Below are 22,650 nucleotides of genomic sequence, written 5' to 3'. Positions count from 1 at the left end.
AAAACAAGGGATTTTCTTTGTGTTTACTGTGCGGTGTTAAATAAAAACATGCCCTTCGACACGAAACTCCAAAGCTGGGGACTTCCTTAGGCCAGACAGCCCCTGCCGGCCCTGGCTGAGCCGAGGCTACACCCAACAGGGAACACCACCGGCCTCTGCAGGAAAATAGCGATTTTACCTCTTACCCTGTGCTGCAGGCATTTCAGAAATGGTCTTTAAATGCTCCCTGGGAAGAAGATTTATTCCCTTTCCAAAGGAACCGCTCCCTGGATCCTTATAAACTGGACTCAGTTTTAATGGTATTCATTAATTTCCCTTGGGAAAAATTTAAATTTCACACAGACCCGGGGCTTTGTTTTTGTAATAAAATATATGCGATTTTCAATTGGTTGCCTTTAATCTTTTTTTCTCCAAAGGCCTCAGCGGCATGTTTCTTATATCCTGCCTCCACTTGGATAATCCTGCTTTGGAAAAAATTAATTGTTCATTGTTTTTCTAGATAACCGGGTGCCGCTAAAGGTAATTTCTGTCTTATAGAGAGCCCTAATTAGAATCGCTTCTATTTCTGTGCTGTTTGTTCAAGGGTGTCTGTGACCGTCGTGCTAGGGACACTCTGCCGTACCGGCAACGGCCCCGGGTCGCCGTCGGGCCTCCCAGCTGGGGCACCGAGAGGGCAGCGGTAAGCTGGGGTTGAACGCCAGGGCCCACGGGGCAGAGCGCCCCCAGCCGTGGCTGCAAGGCCGCCAAACGGAGAAAGGGCAGCAGACAGCCTCGAAGGTGGCGGTGCCCACGTGCCTGTACGTTGGTGTCTTGACAAGCCACGGCCAGCTTCTCCGCCACCTCGGCCTTTCTCCGGGGACGGGATCGTGGCACGAGGGCCTCACGGCCCCGGCGTCGACAAAGCCCGCGTGGATATCCCCAGACCTGTCTCAGGAGGCGTCAGGGGACCGGGGAGATGGGCTAACGCTGTCCCACCCTTCCCCGTCAGCGCCCCCCAAGCACCAGCAGTGCGGAGGGCTCGGAGCCACCGACCACGTGAGGTGCCGTGGATGTGGTGTCGCCAGCTGATTCCAGTGATCCGTGAAGGGAAGGAAACCTTGCACACCTGTGCGTGTCAGGCCCTGCCCCGGGCCCTCCTGCCATGGGGCCTCGTTTCGCCCTCCCAATGACTGGCACGTCTGGAAGGAACGAAACCCTGCCACGCGTGGACGAGCCTTCACAGCACGGCGCTGGGCAAAAGGAGCCGGCTGTGAAAGGCCACGTGGAGTACGAGTCCCCTTGCGGGAAATGTCCCACCCGGCCAATCTGCGGGAACACAAAGTAGGTGAGTGGTTTCCAGGGGCGGGTTCTAGGTGCTTCACGATCTCCAAGATGATTTCTTCTTTGATGCGCATCGCTGGGAAGTATTTTCTAACTCTCGAGCACACGGGGAGCTGTTTTTACATTAACTGCTTTTCAAACAGTGACTGGTGCAAGGACGGGCACGTGAGCCAGGCTGGTGATTTCACTGGCACGCAGGGACGGCAGCCTCGGAGCCGTCCACGGAGCCCATCTGTTCCCCTTGGGGGCAAGAGACGGTTTCACATGGCGTCTGCCACCTGCCTGAAGGAATCCTAACGCACACATCCGCCCTCTGCGTCCCCGGGACCTCGTGGGAGACTGGCCGAGACCGTGAGAGGAACAGTCATCTATACCGATAACACGGCTCCACCTGTGACCACGTCTCCCCAGAACCCGGAGGCTCTGCGGGACCCTTGCTCGGGCAGACCCTGGGGGCAGCAGGTTGGAGAGCCTCCCGCAGGTTCAAGGGTGGCCAGAAGCATCTCACCTCCAACGAGAGGCCCTCTGAGTCCCAAAGACTGGTGCGCACTGAGGCTGTTCCTCGCTCAGCATGTAGCAGCGAGATGGTGCTTACTTAAGGATGGGAGAACAGGTGGTTAATAATAAACGAGAGGGGCGCCTGGGTGGCTCGGTCGGTTAAGCGTCCGACTTCGGCTCAGGTCACGATCTCGCGGTCCGTGAGTTCGAGCCCCGCGTCGGGCTCTGTGCTGACAGCTCAGAGCCTGGAGCCTGTTTCAGATTCTGTCTCCCTCTCTCTCTGCCCCTCCCCCGTTCATGCTCTGTCTCTCTCTGTCCCAAAAATAAATAAACGTTAAAAAAATTTTTTTTAAATAATAAACGAGATAAATAATACGTAAATATATAAATAAAGTCATAGCTAACTTCATAAAGCTCCAGGGGATCCGTGCACACGAACCTCGCTCAATCCTAGGAGGCAGGCGCAAGTGTCAGCTCCATTTTTAAGCTGAGAAACTGAGGCGGACAGGGAAAGTTGCTCAAAAGCACAAAGTGAGTAAGGGCCAAGGAGGCAGACTCTGCGGCCCGAGGTCTTGCCCGTTCCGGGGTCCTGAGCGTGGACGGTTCAGGACCTCGTGCCGGCAGGCTGCGGAGGGAGCAGAACCATCCTAACGCAGAAAGTTTCACTGATGAATTGACCCTTTACAAAACTGGGCTCCACTTAAATACCCCTCCCAGTGTGGTTCCCGAACCCCTCTGTCTCCCCCAACTCTCTCTCACGCGCACGCATGACGTTGAAAGTCCTGGGAACCCGGCTGTGGAGCTGTGGACGGACGGCGCAAGTCAACTGCACAGTCAGTTGCAAATCTCAGGAACAACGCAAGATTCCAGAAAGCCCGTGAATGGGATACTAGGGGAGGTTCTGATGGCTCCCAGAGCTGCCAGCAAGTGCGGGAGGGCCTGGCGGTGCCCTGGAGGCTGCGACAGGACAGGACGGCACTCCAACAAGGAGTGACTTACGGAAGGATCAGGAGAGGCTCTTGGGGAAATTGAATGGGCCCCTGCACAGCACGGCAAACCGATCCTCTGCATAACAGAGCTGGGAACATCGCTACCAAGCAATTAGTTGGAAAAAGCAGGGCCCCGCCAAATCAACACGGATTCTTTGCTCGTCCTACACATTAACGTACAATTGCGTTCACAACCTAAAACTCCCTGAAGAGAAGACAAATTCAAGATATTTCCCACTTTCCCCATTTTTCAAGATAAATTCTCTTTTGCCCCATTATGGACCCTATTACTACTTGCTTCTCGTTTTAAGTGAACTCCCTTAAGGGACCTTTCTTTCCAGTTCAATTATCGCCTTAAACCGGAGAACACTCAGCGGCAGGCAGTGAGGTCATCCCCCATTATCCTAGTGCAGAAGTCCTGCCCACACGTCCACTTGGGCCACGAGGAGGCCCCTCCGTTTATTTCATACGCAGTTCGTATCCAAGATCCAGACCAAAAAAACAGCCAACTGACCAGCACTTAAGCATTTGCTTAACAGTGTTAACACTTTGTTCTTTGACATCTTTTATAAAGGTGAGAACTTGGAGTTGGGTTTTCCCCCTGCGCGGCAGGGGGGCGGGGGAGGATGTCAAACTTGTGTCCATTTGTCAAACTTGTGTCCATTTGCCAAACTTGTCCAGAGAGAGGCTGCATGAACAGGTGAATAACAGTGAATGGGTGAATGGACCTTTCGAAGGCCTCCCATGACAAAGCAATGCCCCTGCGATTTGCTTTTGGGGTGTGCGTGGGTGAACGTGCATTTAAATTTAGACCCAACAAAAACACTCTCCTGAGAAACGGATATCCTTCCCCCTTTCGGAATGTGCGAACCTTGAAAGTCAAAATCTTTCCCTCTGTGACCTGGCTGCAAGAAAGCTCAAAAACAGATTTCCTTTTGATGTTTATTTCTATTTTGATAACGTTTTGTATACATGCTTTTTCTTTTAAGCCACCAGAAGTTGTTTTCAAGGTGCATGCTTCATTTGACTTGACCTGGATTGGACAGGAGTCAACAAATCAGGAGAAAAGGGAAAGATGAGGGATGCTGACATTTCCTAGGGGACTCAGTGACGTGGGCCCACTAGACGGAGGGGACACGCTCCCTGACCCCGCCGGCAGGGCACTGGACAGTGAGTATGGGGTTCTGAAGCCACGTTAGTCCCCTGAGAAAAAGTCTCGAGGCTCGAATCGAACCACTGCAGTACCGATCAGTGCGCGACTCCCCCACCCTGCCAAGAAAACTTCCAGCTTGGGGAAAAAGAGGGGGGGCGGGGGGGGGGCTCTCAGAGATCCTGGGGAGGGGCCAGAATTCATCGGGCCACAGGGGCCACACTGGTCCCTCCTCTTCCCCTATACCCGGGCATTCGAGCCCTGAGACCAGTACTCAAGGGTGATCCAGGCCTTACAGGCTCTCCGACCGCGGCCTCGGGTAAGTTCCCCGAACCAGAACAGCCCGCTTACGCGACAGGGATGAGAGCGCTCTACCTCGTGGCGCTAAGACTCCGGAGTTACTGCACAGGCAGCACTTAGCACAATGCCCGGCACCCACTGCGGCCTCATGGAGGCTGGCCTAGGGGAGTGGGGGGCAGATGGGCCTCTGATGGGCCGCCAGCATCCCCGGAGGGCTGGGGACCCCCTGACAGTGGGGTGGAGGGTCCGCTCCATCCCCGGAGACCGCCCCCGCTGAACGCCGCCCCCCCCCCCCCCCCCCGCTGAACACCCTCCCGACCCCGCCGACCGCCTCTGCGGCGCCCCCACCCTGACCCGGGCCTCGCCGAGGGGCTTCCGCGCCGCCCCGCCCGGCCAGGGTCAGCAGGACGCCCCGGCTCGGGACCGGGACGCCCGCGGGCCACACTCGGGGCCCTGACGGCCCGCTCTCGGCGTCGGCTCCTCTCCCACAGCCCCCCCACCCTGCCCCGTCCCCGGCCGCCACGCGGGTCCCGCAGCCCACAGCCAGGCGAGCCCCGACCGCCGAGCCGCAGGGCTCCCCCGGGACGGCCGAGGACGCGCAGCCCCCTGCCTGGAACACGCGGCCCCTCTCGGGAGGGCGGAACCGGAAGCCCGCAGCCGCACTTCCGGCGGGGGCGCGGGGGCGATCGGGTGGCCGCCGCCCCCCCCCCCCACTCCGTCGCCCGCGGGCGTCACTTCCGGGCGCGGCGCGGTGAGCGCGGGCGGCACGGCGGGTGGGACGGGTCGGCGGGAGCGCGGTCCCCTGCTCGAGCCCGGTTGCGGCGCCGGTCCTCGCCCGCCGCCTGCCCGTGTGCGTCTGCGGGCGGCGCCCCGGCTCCAGGGGAAGCCGGTGGCCGCGCGGACCTTCGCCTGCCAGGGCGCGTGCGCGCGGCCGTCGGCGGGCCGCGGGGACGCGGTCTGATTCACTTATCCGTTCGAACGTAGAAGTGCCCCGGAGGAGACCCCGCCATGGAAGGCAAACCTCTGCTGATGTCCCGACAGAGGACGGAAGTGGTGTGCGGGGTCCCCACCCAGGTGGTGTGCACGGCCTTCAGCAGTCACATCCTGGTGCTGGTGACCCAGTTCGGGAAGATGGGCACCCTGGTCTCCCTGGAACCCAGCGACGTGGCCGGTGACATCGGCAAGCCGGTGCTCACCACTAGAGTCCTTCTGGGGCAGGACGAGGTATAGTGGCCGGGAAGGGGTCCCCACGCTGGGCGGGGGAGCGGGAACCGCGTCTGTGGCTCCATTTTGTCAGTAGGCAAGCCCCCCTTGACCCCCTTCCCCAGCAGCGACAGCCTTTCCTGGTGCCCGTGCTTGGTGGCTGCCTTTCCCAGCCCGTTGGGACTTTATCCAGCAGACAAGCAGAGACACTGATTTTGTAGTGCGGGTGCCTCGCCTTCATCTTGACCCTGTCACCGCGGCCTGGAGGAGCGAGTGGCTGTCCCTGTTCGGTCTGAAAGATGGCCTGGCAGATTGGACAGACCCCCGCCCCCTAGCCCGGCAGACTCGTCTTTTGGGAGTCCTAGATTAGAGACAGCCAGCAGGGACCCGGGCATCAGAAGGCACCGAGAAAATAAGTATAATGGTGCGTGTTTAGCATTTTGTGTAAGACCGGAATGTTCTGGAGCCTCCTTGAACCCTGAACTGCTGCCGCATCACACCGGGTGGGGGTCCGAGGCTGGTGCAGAAGCCAGGTGGGTTCCTACGGGAAAAGAGACTTGTGGTTCAGATGGTTTCTGTCGTTCCTTCACCAGCCTCTCATCCACGTCTTTGCAAAGAACCTGGTGGCGTTTGTGTCTCAAGAAGCGGGAAACAGAGCGGTGCTCCTGGCCATGGCCATGAAGGACAGGAGTGTGGAGGGGCTGAAGGCCCTGAAGGAGGTGATCCAGGCCTGCCAGGTGTGGTGACCACGCCCGCTCCTCGGCGCGGCCAAAGGGAGACCCCGACACGCTCTCGATTCGGAGGCCCTCCCCTGGCCGGTCCGCAGGAGGAACTGTCTGGCCTGGGTCCCCAGAGCCGGAAGAAATACGCACACCTCAGGCGGACTCTTGGTTGGTTGGGTCGCTGAGTTACCCGCGGTCCAGTGGGAGCACAGCCGTGCAACGTGTCTTGGGGGGCTTGCGAATGGTTCTCAGCAGGGTCCGGGTAGTGGCATTTATTTGAGAGGCCAAAGAGGAGTCAGCAGGTAAGAGTCCTGGTCCTCCACTCGCGGGGGCAACTGTTGGAGGACGGCTGTTTCTAATAAAAATAAACGCGTACCCTCAGTGACTTCACCATCCTTCTTAGCAGGACTGGGAAGTTTCAGTCACATGGCGCGAGTTCGGTTCCGGGTGCGTCCGGCGGGAGGAAGCCTCGTTCGGCAGGAAACACAGTGTACTTCACGCTCTGCACACGCTCACCCCACTCCTCTTCCTCTGACTTCGCCGAGCGCGTTCGCGTTGCTGGGCAGCCGTTAACTTCCCTTCCGCGAACACTCCCCACGGTCCTGCTGGGTGGCAGTCGCTGCGAGGGTGTGGGGCACAGACCCCAGCCTCAGGAGCCGGGGAGCTGTTCATGTCGCCCCACGGGCCTGGGGCCAGCCACGGTAGGGCCGCGGGCCCGCTGAGTGCCCAGGGAGGGAATCCTGAATGCTGGGGGAAGGGCGCGCAAAGGCCAGGAAACAGAAGTCCAGCGTGGGACGGCTGAGCCCGGGCCCCAGGGCGTTGGGGCTGGCAGAGCCCGAGGGTGGGGAGGGGGCCGATGGCAGGGGCCTCTGCTGCTGAATGCTGAGGCCTCTGAGGCCTCGGGGCTTGAGTCAGGCGGGTTTGCCTTTTGGAAATCATCCCAGGAAACACCTCCACAGGCGGGTGGAGCTACGGGGTGGGGCCTTTGTGCGGCTGGGCCTCTGGGAGGGCAGCCTGGGACCCGCGGGGCTCCCCTCGTCCCCCTCCGGCCACGAGGGCACGTCACTGGCCACACCAGAAGCTGGCAGGCTAGATGTTCTGCCACGTGAGTCTGTCCCACAAGCTAGAAGCCCGTGGGAGAGCGAGCGGGGGCTCAGGATCTGCAGGCAGGAACCAGCGGGGATCCCCGTGCGCCCAGGATGGCCTCCTGGGCTGGGGGGGCGGTTCTGAAACAGGGAGTCTTAACCTGAGAAACCCTCCAGGGCGGGCAGTGGAAAGACGGGGCCGAAGCCTCCGGACCAGCGTGAGTTTGCCGAGGGTGGGGCAGAGGGAAACCTCGAGGGCTCTTTCCCTCGGCAGACGCCGCCCGTGCAGGGCACAGACTGGCCGAGGGAATCCGACCAGACTTCCTGGAGGCGGCACCGACTCCTAAGCGGGGAAGGCGCTTCACTCACCTGCTGCTACGGGGAGCCTGAGTGACCAAGGTCCCGCCGCCCCCTCCTGGTGCCTGCACCTGTCAGGGACACGGGGGGGAACTGAGGCAGGCCCATCCTGGGAGACACGGGACTCCTTTGCGGCCGGCTTTGCCCCCCCTCCTGGTCTCGGGCAGCCGTGTCCCCAGCCTGACCGCTCCCACCCTTCCTGCTTTCACACTGGCCTTCCCCGGTAAGATCCTGCACACCAAACCGCACTTGGTGGGCCGCTTGGGGGACCGGGACCGGCACAGGTTCTAAGGACACAGGAGCCGACCGGAGAAGGGAAGGGATCTCCACACATACGAGGACCCCCAAGGTGACTCGTGTGTCCTGACGGGTGGGCAGTAATGTCATGGCCAGGGCGAGGAAGCCCGGGGGGCGGGCATGGGAGACCTTAGGTGGGAGGGGAGGAGCTGGCCCCCGGAGAGGCAGCCCCCCCAGAGCAGGAGCAGAGGCCTGGTGTCCTCAGGTCAACACTTCGGACCAGCGTCTGCCCTGTGCAGTCATGACTTCTCCCGTGTAACAAGCAGGGAACCTGAGGCTTGGGTAGGGTCCCGTCTGAGCCCGGGTTTCGGATCCACAGCCTCTGGCTTTCTGTTTGGTCCCTAAATGCACAGCAACGGGACTCACACACGTGCTGCTTGGCACCGTGGCCAGGCTCTGGGGCCCACCCTTCTCGGCCCTCACTCAGACTGGAGGGAGGTCGCCACCCCGGCCACCCACGTGTGCCAGAGGGGGAAACCGAGGCGGAGTCACGTGGCCGCCCTGAGAAGAGGCAGGGGCGCGCTGGCGGACGCGGGCTGGGGACACGGGGCGGGGCCGGCCCTCTGCCGCCCACCTGGACGGTGGACGTGTAATGGAAACCAGGCCCCCAGCACCTTCCTCAAGTCATCGACAGCGGCCCGAAGCTCGTAAAACACAGACCGACACTCGAGGCTCCCGGCCCGGAAGCCGCCCTGCGGCGCAAATGCAGGCTCGGGACTCTGCCCTTTGCCGCGGCCGCGCCCTCCCGGCTGCGACGACTCTGGGGGAGAGGGACGCACTCGCCAGAGACCGCGAAGCCTCGGTTTCCGCAGGCGGGGCTGTGTGCTCCGCGGACGTGGACGCGGGTGTCACTTATCCAGAGGTCAGACTGCAGTTCGGCCTTGCAGTGATTCGTGGCCCAGCGTGAATCATGATCTTCGTTTCGGGCCAGTTTGCCAGCCCCTGCAGCCCAGACTGCCAGACGAGGCTCCTTTGTCAAGGCCGTGCCCTTGGTCGACAGGGCGCGATCTGGCCGGCCCAGCGCCACTGAGCTGCACATGGAGACCCCCGGGCCCCTCCCTCACACGCCCCCCCTGTTCCTTAGAGGATGTGGGGGCGTGGTTCCAGCTCCGAGCCAAGGGCCGGCAGGTGCCCTTGGGGGTCAAGAGAAGCCAGGGAGGGCCGCCGCTGTCTGCTGTCACCCCAAGCTGCTTATCCAGGGCTTTGACAGAGCCCCGGTCCCCCCTAAACCAGGTAGGACAACTAACCGGGGGCATCAGACGCTGCTCGCGGGACCGGCTCTTCCGTTAACGCCCTGCAGTGAAGTTGGAAACCAGGAGGGGGGCACGCGGGTAAGTGGCCAAGACAATGCCCATGGATGAGTGAAATCCGAGGGCCCTGAGTGCCCAGGGGACGACGGCAGGGAGGCGCTCTGCGCCGCGGTCTGCTAGTGCACATCCCAACAGGAAGCACGCAGACGCGGTCGCGGGGGGTGAGGACTGGCTCGTGGGAAGCGAGGACGCATCAATCCCTGAGGTCTGTGACAGGATGGGAGGCCCCGAAGCCCCGGGGACGGGGTGCGGGGAGGGGGGGCTTTCGGGAGGAAGCCCACGTCTGGGGACATTTTGATGGGGACCGTGTCTCCGTGGGCCCCAGGAAGCCCAGGCCAGAGGCCAGAGAGCCGGCGCCCGATAGTCTTAGGGGTCCACGTCTCTAGAGGAGGCGCGCTGGGACCCCTGCGCTGGGCTGCTCAGGGACAGGAGCCCACCCGTTGTGAAGGCAGGTGGGGACCCCGCAGGCCACCTCGATTCCTGGGCCTTGCGATCTGGCGGGCCAAAGTAGGGAGGCAGCTGGAAGGAGGGGAGGGGGAGAGACGCTGAGAGAAACAGAGGTCTCCGAGAAACCACAGGAAGTCCCAGGCTGCGCCGGCTCCCGGGCTGTGCAGGCCCCACGCTCAACCCGCACACGACCTGGGAGCACACGGACCCCTGAGCCCCCTTCGCAGCCGGGAAGACCAAGGCTCAGGGCTGTGCAGGTGAAGCCAGTGGGACTGGGGCCACAGCATCGCCCCATTTAACCCTCGCTGCACCAGAGGAGGTGGGCGTCAGACTCCCGCCCACACAGACTAGCGATGCAGCCACGGGGGTCAGTGGTCCCGACGAGATCCACACCCAGATGGCAGGGACCCTGAGACCAGCTTGTGGCCCCCGCTGGACGGTGGCAGGGCAGGGCAGAGGGTGTGGCCCCGGGCGGCATCCCAGCAGGCAGGGCCGGTCCGGCAAGGTGGCAGGCAGCAAGGAGGAGTTTTCTGGGTCCAGGGAAAGGCCAGGACTTCCCCAGAAGCAACAGCGTCTCAGACCGACCCTGGCTGCCGTGAGGAGGAACCGCGGAGGTCCGGAGGCCTCACCGTGGGGCTGGACATCCCGGCCACCCCTCCCCGGCCTGGGGCCCCGCCGCCGAGCTGCTCGAGGGGCCCGGCCGGACAGCCGAAGGAGCCACCATGGAGGTGAGCTGTGGGCCCCAGTTCACGGGAGGGGTGAGGGGTCCAGGCCGGGGTCCCATTCACTCCAGTGGGGCAGGGGCTCTCAGAGAAAAACGCCCACACCTTGAAATTCTGGGAGTCCCAGCGTCTGTGCCCCACTCCTTCTCCCCTCAAGAGGACAGGGCCAGGGCAGGCCCCAGGATGCCACCTCGTAGCCAGAAAGGGTCCTCAGGCCAGCACCCCACCCCAGCCCCGCATAGAGACGGAGGAGGGCCTCCAGGTACACACCCAGGACAGCCAGCTACCTCTGGGGCAACAGGCAGGTACAGGCAGGCCCTGGGCACACACAGCTTCTCTCTGGGGACGGAGGCGGCACAGAGGAGGGGGCCGCCCGGGAATGCGCAGGAAGGACGGGGGAGCCCCAGAGGAAGGGAGGGAGGCCCCTAGATCCCACGCTGGGGTCCCCCGGGGCTGATTGGCCCAGATGACGAGAGAAGCCTACGGCAGGTGACCTGGCTAGCAGGACAGCAGGACTGAGACGGCCGTCCTGGGCTGTCTTGGGCTCCAGCGGCCTGTGGCCACCTCCAAGAGAAACAGGAGGCAGGGAGCCCGGGGCACGCGGGGGCTCCAAACACAGAGGGAACCGAGGTTCAGAGAGAACCAGGGTCTGCCCAAGGTCACGGACACAGAGAGCGGCGCATCAGGGTCCCACCCCGGTGCGTCTGACCCAGGGCCCTGGCCCAGGTCAGGAGCCAGCGTCCCGGAGCCTCCCTGCTCACCCAAGCGTGTAAGGGGGCCCGGAATGAGAGCTGGAAGGACCCGCCGCCCCCATCCCCCCGGGGCCCAGAGGGAGGGAGAATCGGCTCGGGGCCCCGGCTAGTAGGTCCCTTACGCAGCCAAAGTGATAGGGCCGCAGAGGCCCCGCCGCTGCCCCACTTCTCCCAGCTCCCACACGAGTGGCACAAAGGCCCGAGCCCCCAGGACCCTTGGCTGCCAGCGGCCCCAGTCCAGTCACCCCAGGCCCCAGGCCACGGTGGGTATTAGTTGAGTCAACGGCCGCGTGGGCCATACGAAAAGCTCGCGGCAAACCCTGTCTGCCACTCCCCGGGCGCCAGGCAGGGAGGGCCCCCGGGAGAGTCAGAGGACTCCGATGGGGCCGGCCTGGGGGGAGCGAGGTGTCTCGATGCCCCCACCGCCGTGCCCCAGCCCTGCCTCTGCCTGCCCAGGGGTGGGGCTGCGAGCCTTCAGTGATGTCCCCAGGTGGCGGCCCGTCTGAGAAGGGGGCTGGCCTGGCAGGGCAGGTGAGGAAGGAGGTCCGGGGCCAGCAGGAAGGCCAAGGAGACACGGGTCGTGGGTCACCAGCGGTGAAGGGCAGGTGTGGGGCTGAGGGCTCCCAGGTCTCAGCCGCCCCACAGCCCAGCCAGGACCTGCCGGGAGTCCAGGCAGCTGGTCACTGTAGACAGGGGTCAGAGGCCCTGGCTGCCCGGATCTGGGCAGGCAGGTCCGTCCTGTGACGGGCTCGGTCAGCGTCCAGCCCCAGGCAGGGAAATCAGGCCGGGCCGGCCCGCCACCTCTCCTGAGTGTGCGTGGACCGTGACACCCACGGCCAGGGGTGGGGCCACATTCAAACAGCGCCACGGGCAGCCAGGCGGCTGAGGAATCAGCCGTCCTGGCCCCCACGCCCCCAGGGCCGAACCCCAGCCCCCACCCGGCTCCTTCCCCTGCCGCCCTCCCGTGCCCCACCCACCCAGGCTCCTTCTCTCCAGGGAGAGCCCTGGGGCCGGACCCTTTCCCTGAACCGAGAGCAGGCCGAGGGGGGTTGTCCCAGGCCCCCAGTGACGGCAGGTGTACGACAGGCCGTACCCCAAGGAGCGGCGGGAGAACTCAGACTCGTCCGCACAGATGAGAAAGCAAAGGCCCAGGGGGGTGAAGGTCTCTGCTAAGGTGACCGCCCAGGGCATGGGCAGAACAAGGCCCTGAGGGCCGGGGCTGCCCCCTGAGCGACAGGTCAGGACCCGGAGAAGGAGGGGAGGGGATCGCCCCCACCTCGCAGGGTCCCAGGCTTCTAAAGGGCACGCATGGCTGGCGCTGGTAGGAAGGCCCCTGAGCACAGCCATTTCCCAGAGTGTGCAGGAGGCCCTGGAGTGGGGACCCCTGGAGGCCTTCTTGGAGGCAGTGGCTGAACAAGAAAACTTGAGGGCAGACCTGGCCTCTGCCGTCAGAGCAGGGGTGGCCTTGGGCAGAAGAGGATCCCGGATGCCTTGCCCCCACCTGCCGCTGTGCCCCACAGTGTTTCTGCCTTTGAGAAGGTGGCGCTTGGAAAGTCCCTCCGTCTGGGTCCAGGGTCCAGGCCTCGAGCCTCCTCAAAGCCAGGCCCTTCAGTGCCCTCCCAGAGGTCTGGGCCTGCTGACTCCAGCTAGGAAGTCCTTCTGACATCTAACCACAGTGCCCCTGCTGCATTCCTAGTCAATCCGGCAGCAGCCTGGGAAGGATGTAGGCCTGTTCCCCTGCCTGCAGCACGAGTGGGTTCCCCAGGCCCCTGCCAGCCCCGTCCATGTCCCAGAAGCTGAGTCTTCTCCCTTGAGGGTCCCCAAGCTATTGTCACCAGGGGCGATGATGGGTGCTACCTCCAGAATTGCCCCATAAAGATGACAGCCACGTCCACGGCCGGCAGCACCACCCTGCACACACCGATGGACGCTCCCGCGGGTCCCGGGGCACCGGCTGGGAGCTGGCATCGAGGGATGAGGGCACACACAGACTGCTCACCCCCCACGTCCGGGGATGGGCACGGCATCCCCTGTGTAGGGGGTGGGGGGCAGCACAAAGCCAACAGGTGGACAGAAGTGGGATTTGAAGAGGGGACAGGACCGAGTGGGTGACATGTGAGCCTGCGGGGCGAGGGGACGGCTGGGAGAAAGGTCGGTGTGGAAGGTTCCAGGCAGTGCTCAGGGGAGGCCCGCTGGGGGTGATGCAGAGTGGGGGGCAGACTCAGGCAAGGCCTGTCCTCGGGGGGCTCCCCCGGGGCTGGTGTGTGCAGGGGTGGGGCTGCAGACACGCGGATGAACCTCTCTGAGCCCCCCACCCCCACATCTAAAAGGGAACGGTAGTTCCAACAATTCAGCCCTTGACCCCATCGCCCAGGTCTGCGGGGAGCGTTAGGTGGCACAGAGGACACGGACGGGGTGTCCCCATCACGGGCACAGAGCAGGCACTTGGTCCTGGTACCCACGGCCGCAGCATGAACGCGTCTGCGACCAGAGTATGGCCCCAACCCCGACGCCCCCTCCAGAGACACAGCAGAGACAGCCGTTCCCCAGAGGGCCTCTGGGCTCAGGGTTGAGCCCAGGGCAGCAGAAGCCAGGCCCCCCAGCGAGCCCAGTGACCTGTCTGTCCCCCTCCACCCCTCCACCCTGGAGTGTTTCCGGAGTACCTGTGGGGGACAGGGTGGGATTCTCACAACGCAAATTCACCCATCCTTGAAGCAAACCGTTTCACCGCATTGAGTGCAGCGGCCTGCCTACCTCGGTCCACAACTTTGTCATCGCCCCACACGGAAACCCGTGGCCCCACGCAGCCCACGCCCACCCCACCCACCGAGACCCCTCCTGGCCGCCTGGGGCCCAGGCAGGAGCCACCTGACCGGCTGGCACAGGCAGGTGAGGGCACCTGGCGGCCTGTAGGATCCTGGGAGCCAGCTGCCAGCGGCCAAGATAGAATGTCAACCGCGGGGGGAGGGGACAGGCCTCAGCTCCTCCCACTCCTGCTGGGCCCCTCCCTGCAGGCGGCAGCTCAGGTGGGCTACCCTGGAGAGGAGGCTGTGGCCGCCCCTCCCCAAGCCCGATAGGGCCTCCAGATAGCAGCCCTTCCCCACCCCCGTGGGGCTGCCACCAGGGCCACGTGGCCACACAAATGACCAGCCAGGCTTCCCTGGAGGCCGGGCCTCCCAGGGCCGGGCCTGAGCTTCCTGCCTGAGAGGTAGGCGCTGGGTCGCTACGGAGGGGCCGGAGGGAGGGGGAGAGGCCAGGGAAGGCCTGGGTGGGAGAGGGGGAGGTGCCCGGTGCCCCACAAGCAGCTGGAGAACTGGCATCCGGGGCCGGCGAGCGGGCTCGGGGCGGAGAATGGCTCCGCAGCAAAGCTGGCACCCCGACAGCCCGGCAGGTTCCGGGGAGCCGGTGGGTGCCGGGCCGAACTCCCCATCGGCTGCCGCGGGCAGTGCTGTCCGACTCCGCCCCGGGCAGCCAGGGCAACGGGGGCTCCCCCGCTTTCCCAGACACCTCCAGCCCCTAACGTGTGGGGTCCCCGCAAACCCGAGCAGTGGAGGCGGGCACCACCCCAGGGAAGGAGGGCGTCCGGGCCCAGGCCTTGGAGCTAAGTTCCTGTGCACGGAGCTGCCCGGGGCTGCCCGGGGTCAGGGGAGCGGGCCAGCCGGTCAGACTCCAGCTCCGCCTGCAGCGACGGCTGCCCCCTCCCTGCCCCCGCTCCCTCCTCCCCCGGCTGCTCCGGGGCTGCTCCCAGCCGCCTGGGTGCACCTTTGCCCTCGCTCCTCCCCGCATCCTCTCTCACCTCTGCAGATGACTAACGCCTCGGGGCTCCTGGGAACATGGCCACGGCCGAGCCCCGGGCCGGCTGTGCCCACCGTGCCCGCCGGGCCGCAGATGGACCGCATGGGGAACAGCTCCCAGGGCGCCTCCCAGCTCTTCCTCACCACCGCGCTGGCCCGCGGCATCTCGGGGGTCTTTGTGTGGACCGCCCTGGTGCTCACCTGCCACCAGGTAAACCCTCCCCTCTGCGTCTCCGGGTCCCCGCTCTCCGTGGGACATGGTCCTGGCTGGCCCTGCTGGCATCTGGGACCTTCAGCCATGAGCTTGGGGCAGACATCAGAGGCGGCGGCAGACCAGGGCACACGGGCAGGGGAGGGGGCCTTGTCCAGAACGTGGCGTGTGGGAGTCAGGGATGGGAGGTCTGTGCCAGGGACAGAGCTAGGCTGAGAGGACAGGGCGTCGGGGGGGGCCGCCCCCTCAGTTTCAGGGAAGCAGAGGAGCCCCCGGCCCCAGGCGGTGACAACCCCCGGCAGACGGGGCAGCCCCCCAGAGGGGGGATGGCCGCGCCCAGCAGCAAGGAAGGGCGGGAGCGGGCAGCAGGTCTTGGGTCTGAGCGCAGGGGCTGGGCAGTGGAGAACGGACATTCGGGGAGGCACCGGGGCGACAGCGAGGTGGGAGGCCAGGGAGCCGGCCGTCTGGGCAGAGGGCACTCAGGACGCAGAAGAGCGGAGTTTGGCTTTCAGCCTGGGGGGTGTGGGAGCCAGAGAAGGCGGCGGGGGTGGGGGGGTGGGGGGGGGCAGTGCCGAGAGCAGAGCTGGCCTGCAGGGTAGTGCAGCCGGCACTGGGGGAGGAAACAACTGGCGGGGGCTCCGGGCCAGCAGGCAGGGGGGTGGGTGGCCCAGAGGCCTCCAAGGCACGGAGGGGTGACCAGACTCCCATCTCGATGAGAGCTGCCTGCTGTGTGGCCTCAAATCACAATACATGGCAGACACAAGGGTGTGATGGGGGCCAGTGGAGCACAGTGCAGCTGAGAGCGGCAGGGGCCATCAGGGAGGACAGCCTGGAGGAGGCAGTGTTTGCACCGCCCCTGGACAGGTAGACCGCACAGGCGAGTGGTGCCTACTCCTCGGTGGAGGAACGGTGTTGGGTCTTGGGGAGGCTGTGATTTATAGAGCAGAGAGCAGCAGAGTCCTGGGTCCGGGTGTTCGGGTCTCGGCTTCCCTGTCTGTGTAACCCTAACCTTCTGCAGCGCTGGCGACTGTGTGTGTGTGTGTGTGTGTGTGTGCGCGCGCGCGTGCGCGCTTCCTGGGTCCCCACCGCCTAGACAGGGCAGTCCCCACCATGGAACGCAGCTCCCATCCCCGCCCACACTGCCAGGCCCCTTTAGCTCAAGGGCAGCTAGACTCTGCCCTTCCAGAGCCCAGAAGGACAGAGGGAGACTCAGCCTCTCGCTTTAAAGACGGGAAGGCAAGGCCGGAGAACACAGGGAGTACTTGCCAAGGCCACCCAGCCGGGCAGCGCCAGCACCGGGCAGAATCCCCGTCTCCTACTGGCTGGTCATGCCGGACCCCTCCCACTGCACCAGCTGGGACTGAGGGACTGATAAGGAGACTGTCCCCCGCCCCCGCCACTTCCTGTGGGGTCCGCATGGGGCTCCACACACAGCCTCCAGGTCAACTGCCCTCTCTCCGCCTGGCACTGAACGGCACCTCCTCCGGGAAGCCTTCCAGAGGTGCTGTGGGACCACAGCCAGCCCTGTATACCCAGCTCCCTGGTGCATCTTCCTCGTGAAGACCCTGTCACTGGTTTTTCACGTCCTCACGACGTGGAAAATCAGGAAAGGTTTATCGATAAACAGTGGTAACCTGTATCTTCCTACCGTCGCGGAAAGACAGGGATCTTTCCTTTTGGGTCTGCCCTGCGTTTCCAAGGCGCGCGGGGCCGTCCTTGGTTTGTCTTCTGGTGTTTACTCGGCACCTGCTGGAGCACGTCCCCACGTGGGCATCTCGGGAGGCCCCTCCGCTGGCTGTGTGGGGCTCCTCTGGGGCAGCCTGGCCCCTCGGCCGCGTATCCGCTCCGAGGGACAAATCCCGGAAACGGGTCAGGGCACCGGCCCCGGCGACGGCCCGCCACGCTGAAATGCCAAACTGCCGGCCCAGGGGCCACGGACGGCCCCTCCCCCAGGGAAATTCTCCTTGGACGAGTGAACACACGAGTGCGTGCGTGCGTGCGCGTGTCCGCTAAGAAGGGGCTGCCGCGCCCGGCGAAGTCCTCGCTGCTGCCTCCCACCGCCCCTCTGGCCCGTCACGCCCACGCCTCCCTGGCTCTGTCCGCCCAGATCTACCTGCACCTGCGCTCCTACACGGTCCCCAACGAGCAGCGCTACATCATTCGCCTGCTCTTCATCGTGCCCATCTACGCCTTCGACTCCTGGCTCAGCCTCCTCCTCCTGGGGGGCCACCAGCACTACGTCTACTTCGCCTCGGTGCGTGACTGCTATGAAGGTGAGCGCCCCCTGGCTCCGGGGAGGGCCCGAGGGACGCACAGCCGGCTCCGGAACCCCACCCTCCGGGGCCGGGAACCCCACCCTAGGGGGCGGGGAACGGCTCGGTCCAGCCCGGTCCAGCCCTGCGGGAACCGGACGCCTGACGCCTGACCCCTGACGGTCAGGATTCGGGATGCGAGGGCGGGGTCCAGGCCCTGGGTGGGGCATCGCTGCCTCAGTGACCGCTGAGGGCTCCGCCCGCCCCGGGGTCACCGGGGATGGAGTGGGCTCCCAAAGCTGAGTGAGGGTCCTGGGCGTGGGCACACAGGGGGTCAGAAAGCCCTCCTGCAGCCGGGCGTCCCCGGGGAGCCCAGGCTCACTGCCGCCCGCCCTGCCCTGCCCCTCTGCAGCCTTTGTCATTTACAGCTTCCTGAGCCTCTGTTTCCAGTACCTGGGGGGCGAGAGCGCCATCATGGCCGAGATTCGGGGGAAGCCCATCCGGTAAGCCTCTCGCCCCGGAGCCCACGGGGGTCCCTCCACGCCCAGGGCAGCAGGGCGGGTCTGGGGACGCGTCCCCCCGGAGCCCTGCTTCAGGGACTGGTCACCCCAGGTCAAGCTGCATCTACGGCACCTGCTGCCTCCAGGGCATGTCCTACTCCATCGGCTTCCTTCGCTTCTGCAAGCAGGTGAGTGGGGGTCTTGCCTGCCTCTGCCCTCCCCTCCCAGCCACCCCCCTGACCGCCCCCACGCTCCCCTCCCCCACCCAGGCCACACTGCAGTTCTGCATCGTGAAGCCCATCATGGCCGCGGTCACCATCGTTCTGCAGGCGTTCGGCAAATACCACGATGGGGACTTCAAGTAAGGCCAGGCCGATGTGCCTGCGGGGAGGGGGCGGGCCCGGCCTGGTGGGGGCACCGTGCTGGGCAGAGGCCGGCAGGGCCTGGGGGAGGGCTCAGCCCAGGGCCAAGTCCCCATACGAACGGACAGGCCTCGCCCTCCTCTCGGGAACCCGCCAGGGCAAGGCCGTGGCAGGCAGACCCACGTGTGCCAAGGACCCCAGGACTTCGCAGCCTGCAGCCGGCCCACCCGGAGGAGAACGAGGTGGGGGGGTTAAGGCACTCAGGCGCGGGGCGCCGCCGGGGACCTCCCTGGTACCAGGAGCCCTGTGCCAGGTCCACGCCCACGCCAGCCCGTGCACACGCACAGGCACACACAGACCCAGCTCACACGCACGTGTCCATACCCACGCCAGCCCGTGCACACGCACGGACCCAGCTCACATGCTTATGCGCACATAACGCTGACATGTGCACGTGAACACACACCCACAGGTCACACCAACATGCACACGCATGTTCACATACACCCGCCCGTGTGTCCACGAGGTAGAGGCCCGCTCCCGCAGGCGGTGCCCAGGTGGACAGAGGAAGAGGGACACAAGGTTTCACAGGGAGAAAGGCTACCTCCTCACCGCTGTGGTGGGGCACCCCAGCTCCCTCGCTGTTGCCCTTGGGTACCATCCGCCCGCCACACAGGGAAGGTCCGGGTCTGGGTCACTGTCAGTGCCCAGGCTGGAGCACACGGGCCAGTGATTCGGCCGAGACAGTGGGGAGGGCACGGGCAGGGTCCTGCCCTGACCCCCGACCCCTGCTCTGGCCCCAGCATCCACAGCGGCTACCTCTACATCACCCTGGTCTACAACGTCTCTGTCAGCCTGGCCCTCTACGCCCTGTTCCTTTTCTACTTGGCCACCAGGGAGCTCCTGCAGCCCTTCGAGCCTGTCCTCAAGTTCTTCACCATCAAGGCCGTCATCTTCCTCTCTTTCTGGCAGGGTGGGTGGGCTGTTGGGGCAGGGGCTGGAGCCCAGAGCCTGTCCCAACCCCATCTCTGCCCCGGTTCCCCGGGTGCCCTTAGGCCTGGCCTCAGTCTCTCTGGTTGTAGCACAGGTCAGTACTACCGCTCCCTCAGCCAGAAGCCACACAGCCCCTGGCACAGGGGAAATATCGAGTCCCTGTCCAGTAGGTCTGGCCTGTGGTGGATGGGACGGACAGGCAGAGGCCCTGGGCCAGGCTGGGGACACCCCCAGACCCCACCCTGCAGAGGCGGGGGTGGGGGGTAAGTGTCAGGCGGGCCCCAGCTCTGGGACCAGGGAGGTCAAGGCAGACGCTTGGGGAGCGCCCAGATGGCCACCGTGCTGAGAACTTGGCTTTGGAGGCATCCCTCCCCGTGAATGTCAGCCACCCTAACCCCCACCGTGGGACAGGACCACACAGATGGGACGTCCCAGGGCCTGACCCTCGTCCCCTCTGCAGATCCCGCTGAGCTCACAAGGCCTGTGTAGGGCGGGTGCCTGAGCGGCTGTCACCACCCCCCAGGGATGCTGCTGGCCATCCTGGAGAAGTGTGGGGTCATCCCCGAGGCCCAGGTCATCGACGGGAGCAAGGTAGGGGCCGGCACACTGGCCGCGGGCTACCAGAACTTCATCATCTGCATCGAGATGCTGTTTGCCTCCATCGCCCTGCGCTATGCCTTCACCGTCCAGGTCTACGCGGAGAAGGAGAGCTCGCCAGGTACGCGGGCCCCACCGGGGGTGGGGGTGTGCCGAGGGCCTGCGGACGGGCCCAGACAGCCCCGCCTGCCTCTGGCCGCACCACATCTCTGTCCCGCCCTCCTGCACGGGCCCAGGGGATGTCAGCCACACGAACAGGGAGACAGCCCCATCGGAGGCTAGACGGGTGCGGCGTCTGCTTCTGGCCCAGGGGCAGCGAGGTGCACGGCTCCGAGCTCGGGGTGAAATGGCTGGACTGGACGTCCGGGCCCCAGGGCCCCGGGCATCCCTAGCGAATGACGCTCAGCGGCAGAGATGGCCTGCGGCCACTCCAGCAGCCTAAAGTGACAAGTGTGAAGGGCTCACTGTAGGCCGGAGAGAAGACAGGAGCCAGCCTGGGCGGCTTTCCCCTGTGGCCCCTGGGGAGTCCCAGCTGGGACAGTCCCAGGGTAGAGGAGCCAGGCTGGGATTCAGAGGTCCTGAAGTGCCCCCTACTGGCCGAGCCCCGGGCCTGGGGATGCCAGACCCCATCCCTGGGCAGCCCCGAGGCCGGTGGGGGCAGGGCCGTGTCCCCAGGGCCCAGGCCCCCGATGGGGGGCGGTGGGGGGGTGGGGGGGAACAGGTCCAGGGCGCCCTGGCCCCACCCACGTGCTGTCTGCCCCCAGCCCCTGAGGCACCCATGCACAGCATCTCCAGCGGCCTCAAGGAGACCATGAGCCCACAGGACATCGTGCAGGACGCCGTCCACAACTTCTCACCCGCCTATCAGCACTACACCCAGCAGGCCACTCACGAGGCCCCGAGCCCTGGTGCCCACCCCAGTGTGGCCGGAGGCTCTGGCGGCCTCAGGAAGAGTCGCAACGTGGAGAAGAGAATGCTGATCCCCGCAGAGGACCTGTAGGAGGGCCACGGGGACACCGGCCACCTGCCTGGACCAGGCTGCCCAGGCCTCTGGGAAAGCACAGGGCCCCTCACCCTCTTGCCAAAGGTGAAGCCCCTCCTGGGAGCCCTGGTGCCAGGCCGGCGGCACCACTTCCCAGCCTTCCTCCCGCCAGCAGGCCCGTGGCCCCAGGAGAGGGCGCCTGAGTTTATCTGACGAACCGGGAACCCACCGGGCTCACCTGGCCGTCATGGGGCTGTCGTGAGGCAGGCACCGGCAGGGCAGGGGCGGATGGACGGACCTCACTCTGGGCCCTGGGAGAGCGAGGCAGCCCCGGCCTGAGGACACCGGAGCTGTAGGCGCTACGGGCCGGTGGGGGCAGGGGACTGGGCTGGGCAGAGCTGCTTTGCACCCCCTCCAGCCCTGGGGACTCCTGAAAAGCCCCCACCCGGGGAAGGCGTGCCTGATGAGGCTCTGGGAGGTGCCCAGGGCCACCTGCACAGAACCTTCACCCTGGGCAGCCCGCGAAGCGTGTGGGGCTCCTGGGGGCATCACCTATTTATACATAAACAGCCTGCGTTTTCTAGTGACTCCCGTGGCCTCTGTTCCTGCAGGGTCGGCGCCCGGTGGGTGGTCACGGGAGCCCCACTGTGCTAAGTCTGGGTGTCGGGGCAAGTGTCCCGGGCAACGCTCAGAGCAGGGCAAAGAGCTCACGCGTGGACGGAGCGCCCTGCCCTGTGGCCCCGAGAGACCCAGGGTCATGCTCACCTTCCTCCAGAAGATGGGCCTCCTGCCAGCCCGCCCTCGGTGGGTGGATGAAGGCCACGGACGCAAGCCCGGAGAGGGCACAGGGCACAGACGGGTCACACCTGGAGCCTGCCTTCCCTCGTCCTTCTCTCTTCCTGTGTGCCAGGCCAGCACCCCGAGAGACACAGGCCCTGCCATCCAGAAGCTGTGACATGCCCGAGCGGCCTGGGAAACATGAAAGAGGGGCCAGAAGCAGCCAGTGGGGTGGGGAGGCCTCCGGGAAGGCCTGTGTCTGGGAGGGGGCGTGGGCAGGGGCCCGCGGGTGTGGGGAGCCAGGGCCGCAGGCCGGGCAAGAGCGGCCTGGTGGGCGCCACTCGGTGACAACCTCCCGACCCGTCACCGGGGTAAGAGGGAAAGGCGCTGAGGGTCCAGAGACCCCGCAGGGCAGGAGTCAACTACCAGCATGGGCTCACCCGCGGCCTCCTTGCTCCCTAGGCCTGGAGACACGGGACTCAAGGCCACAGCCTCTCCAAGGGCCCGGATGGGCTGCCCGGCAAGATAGGCCAGGCTGCCTCCCCGAGCGAGGCCCCCACCCGCCTTATCATGCCCTCTGCACTTGGCGGACCAGAGTCCGCCCAGCTCGGGCCCCACAGGCTGCAGTCAGCAGGTTTGGGGACGGGCGTGGCGCCTCCTGCAGAGACCTGTGGACCACGGCTGGAGGCTATCCGGAGGAGGCGAGGCACGGTGCCAGCCCCACCATGAGCGAAGGAGGGGGCTGTCCTAGAGGCCCGTGCCCGGGAAGGGCCACCCCTTTAGGGCCCAAGGTGCCTAAGGCTATGCGCACCAGGGTAAGTGGGCCAAGACCCCCTTCAAAAGACCAGATGCACTGCGGGCTCCTGGCTGCAGGGGCGCCCTCGGGCCAGGCCTGTGCACTGGGGGCAGCCTGGTCAGCCTGGCACTTTGGGGTGAGGGGAGTCCCCATTTACCGAGCACCCACTGTAGGACCCGGCCTACGCTTAGTCCTCACGACAGCCGCAGGGAAGGTGACGAAGGCCCAGAGAGG

The 22,650-nt window shown here is 65.2% G+C and overlaps 2 protein-coding genes across 7 annotated transcripts; both read left to right on the top strand.

Moving 5' to 3' along the window:
* Positions 1 to 4,146: 4,146 nt before the first annotated feature.
* On the top strand, positions 4,147 to 6,567 carry PSMG3 (proteasome assembly chaperone 3). 2 transcript variants are annotated; one of them, XM_011290445.4, is made up of 3 exons: positions 4,147 to 4,276; positions 5,242 to 5,481; positions 6,054 to 6,567. In XM_011290445.4, exons 2-3 carry the CDS (start codon positions 5,266 to 5,268, stop codon positions 6,204 to 6,206), a joined length of 369 nt encoding a protein of 122 aa, XP_011288747.1. In that variant the 5' UTR covers positions 4,147 to 4,276; positions 5,242 to 5,265; the 3' UTR covers positions 6,207 to 6,567. The 2 variants fall into 2 exon arrangements, with proteins under 2 accessions (XP_011288747.1, XP_023102119.1); XM_023246351.2 differs by lacking the exon at positions 4,147 to 4,276 and adding an exon at positions 4,879 to 5,008.
* Positions 6,568 to 6,710: 143 nt separating this feature from the next.
* On the top strand, positions 6,711 to 21,430 carry TMEM184A (transmembrane protein 184A). 5 transcript variants are annotated; one of them, XM_045047364.1, is made up of 9 exons: positions 6,711 to 9,252; positions 14,957 to 15,157; positions 17,265 to 17,430; positions 17,822 to 17,912; positions 18,022 to 18,097; positions 18,179 to 18,270; positions 19,075 to 19,244; positions 19,788 to 19,982; positions 20,626 to 21,430. In XM_045047364.1, the coding sequence occupies exons 1-9, from the start codon at positions 8,959 to 8,961 to the stop codon at positions 20,859 to 20,861; spliced, it is 1,521 nt and encodes a 506-aa protein (XP_044903299.1). In that variant the 5' UTR covers positions 6,711 to 8,958; the 3' UTR covers positions 20,862 to 21,430. The 5 variants fall into 5 exon arrangements, with proteins under 5 accessions (XP_044903299.1, XP_019675890.1, XP_006941918.1 ...); XM_019820331.3 differs by lacking the exon at positions 6,711 to 9,252 and adding an exon at positions 9,279 to 10,406; XM_006941856.5 differs by lacking the exon at positions 6,711 to 9,252 and adding an exon at positions 12,131 to 14,360.
* The last annotated feature ends 1,220 nt before the right edge of the window (positions 21,431 to 22,650 follow it).

This window comes from Felis catus, chromosome E3, assembly GCF_018350175.1.
Source record: "Felis catus isolate Fca126 chromosome E3, F.catus_Fca126_mat1.0, whole genome shotgun sequence".
Classification (NCBI taxonomy): Eukaryota; Metazoa; Chordata; class Mammalia; order Carnivora; family Felidae; genus Felis; species Felis catus.
This window is presented reverse-complemented; position numbering and strand designations above follow the sequence as displayed.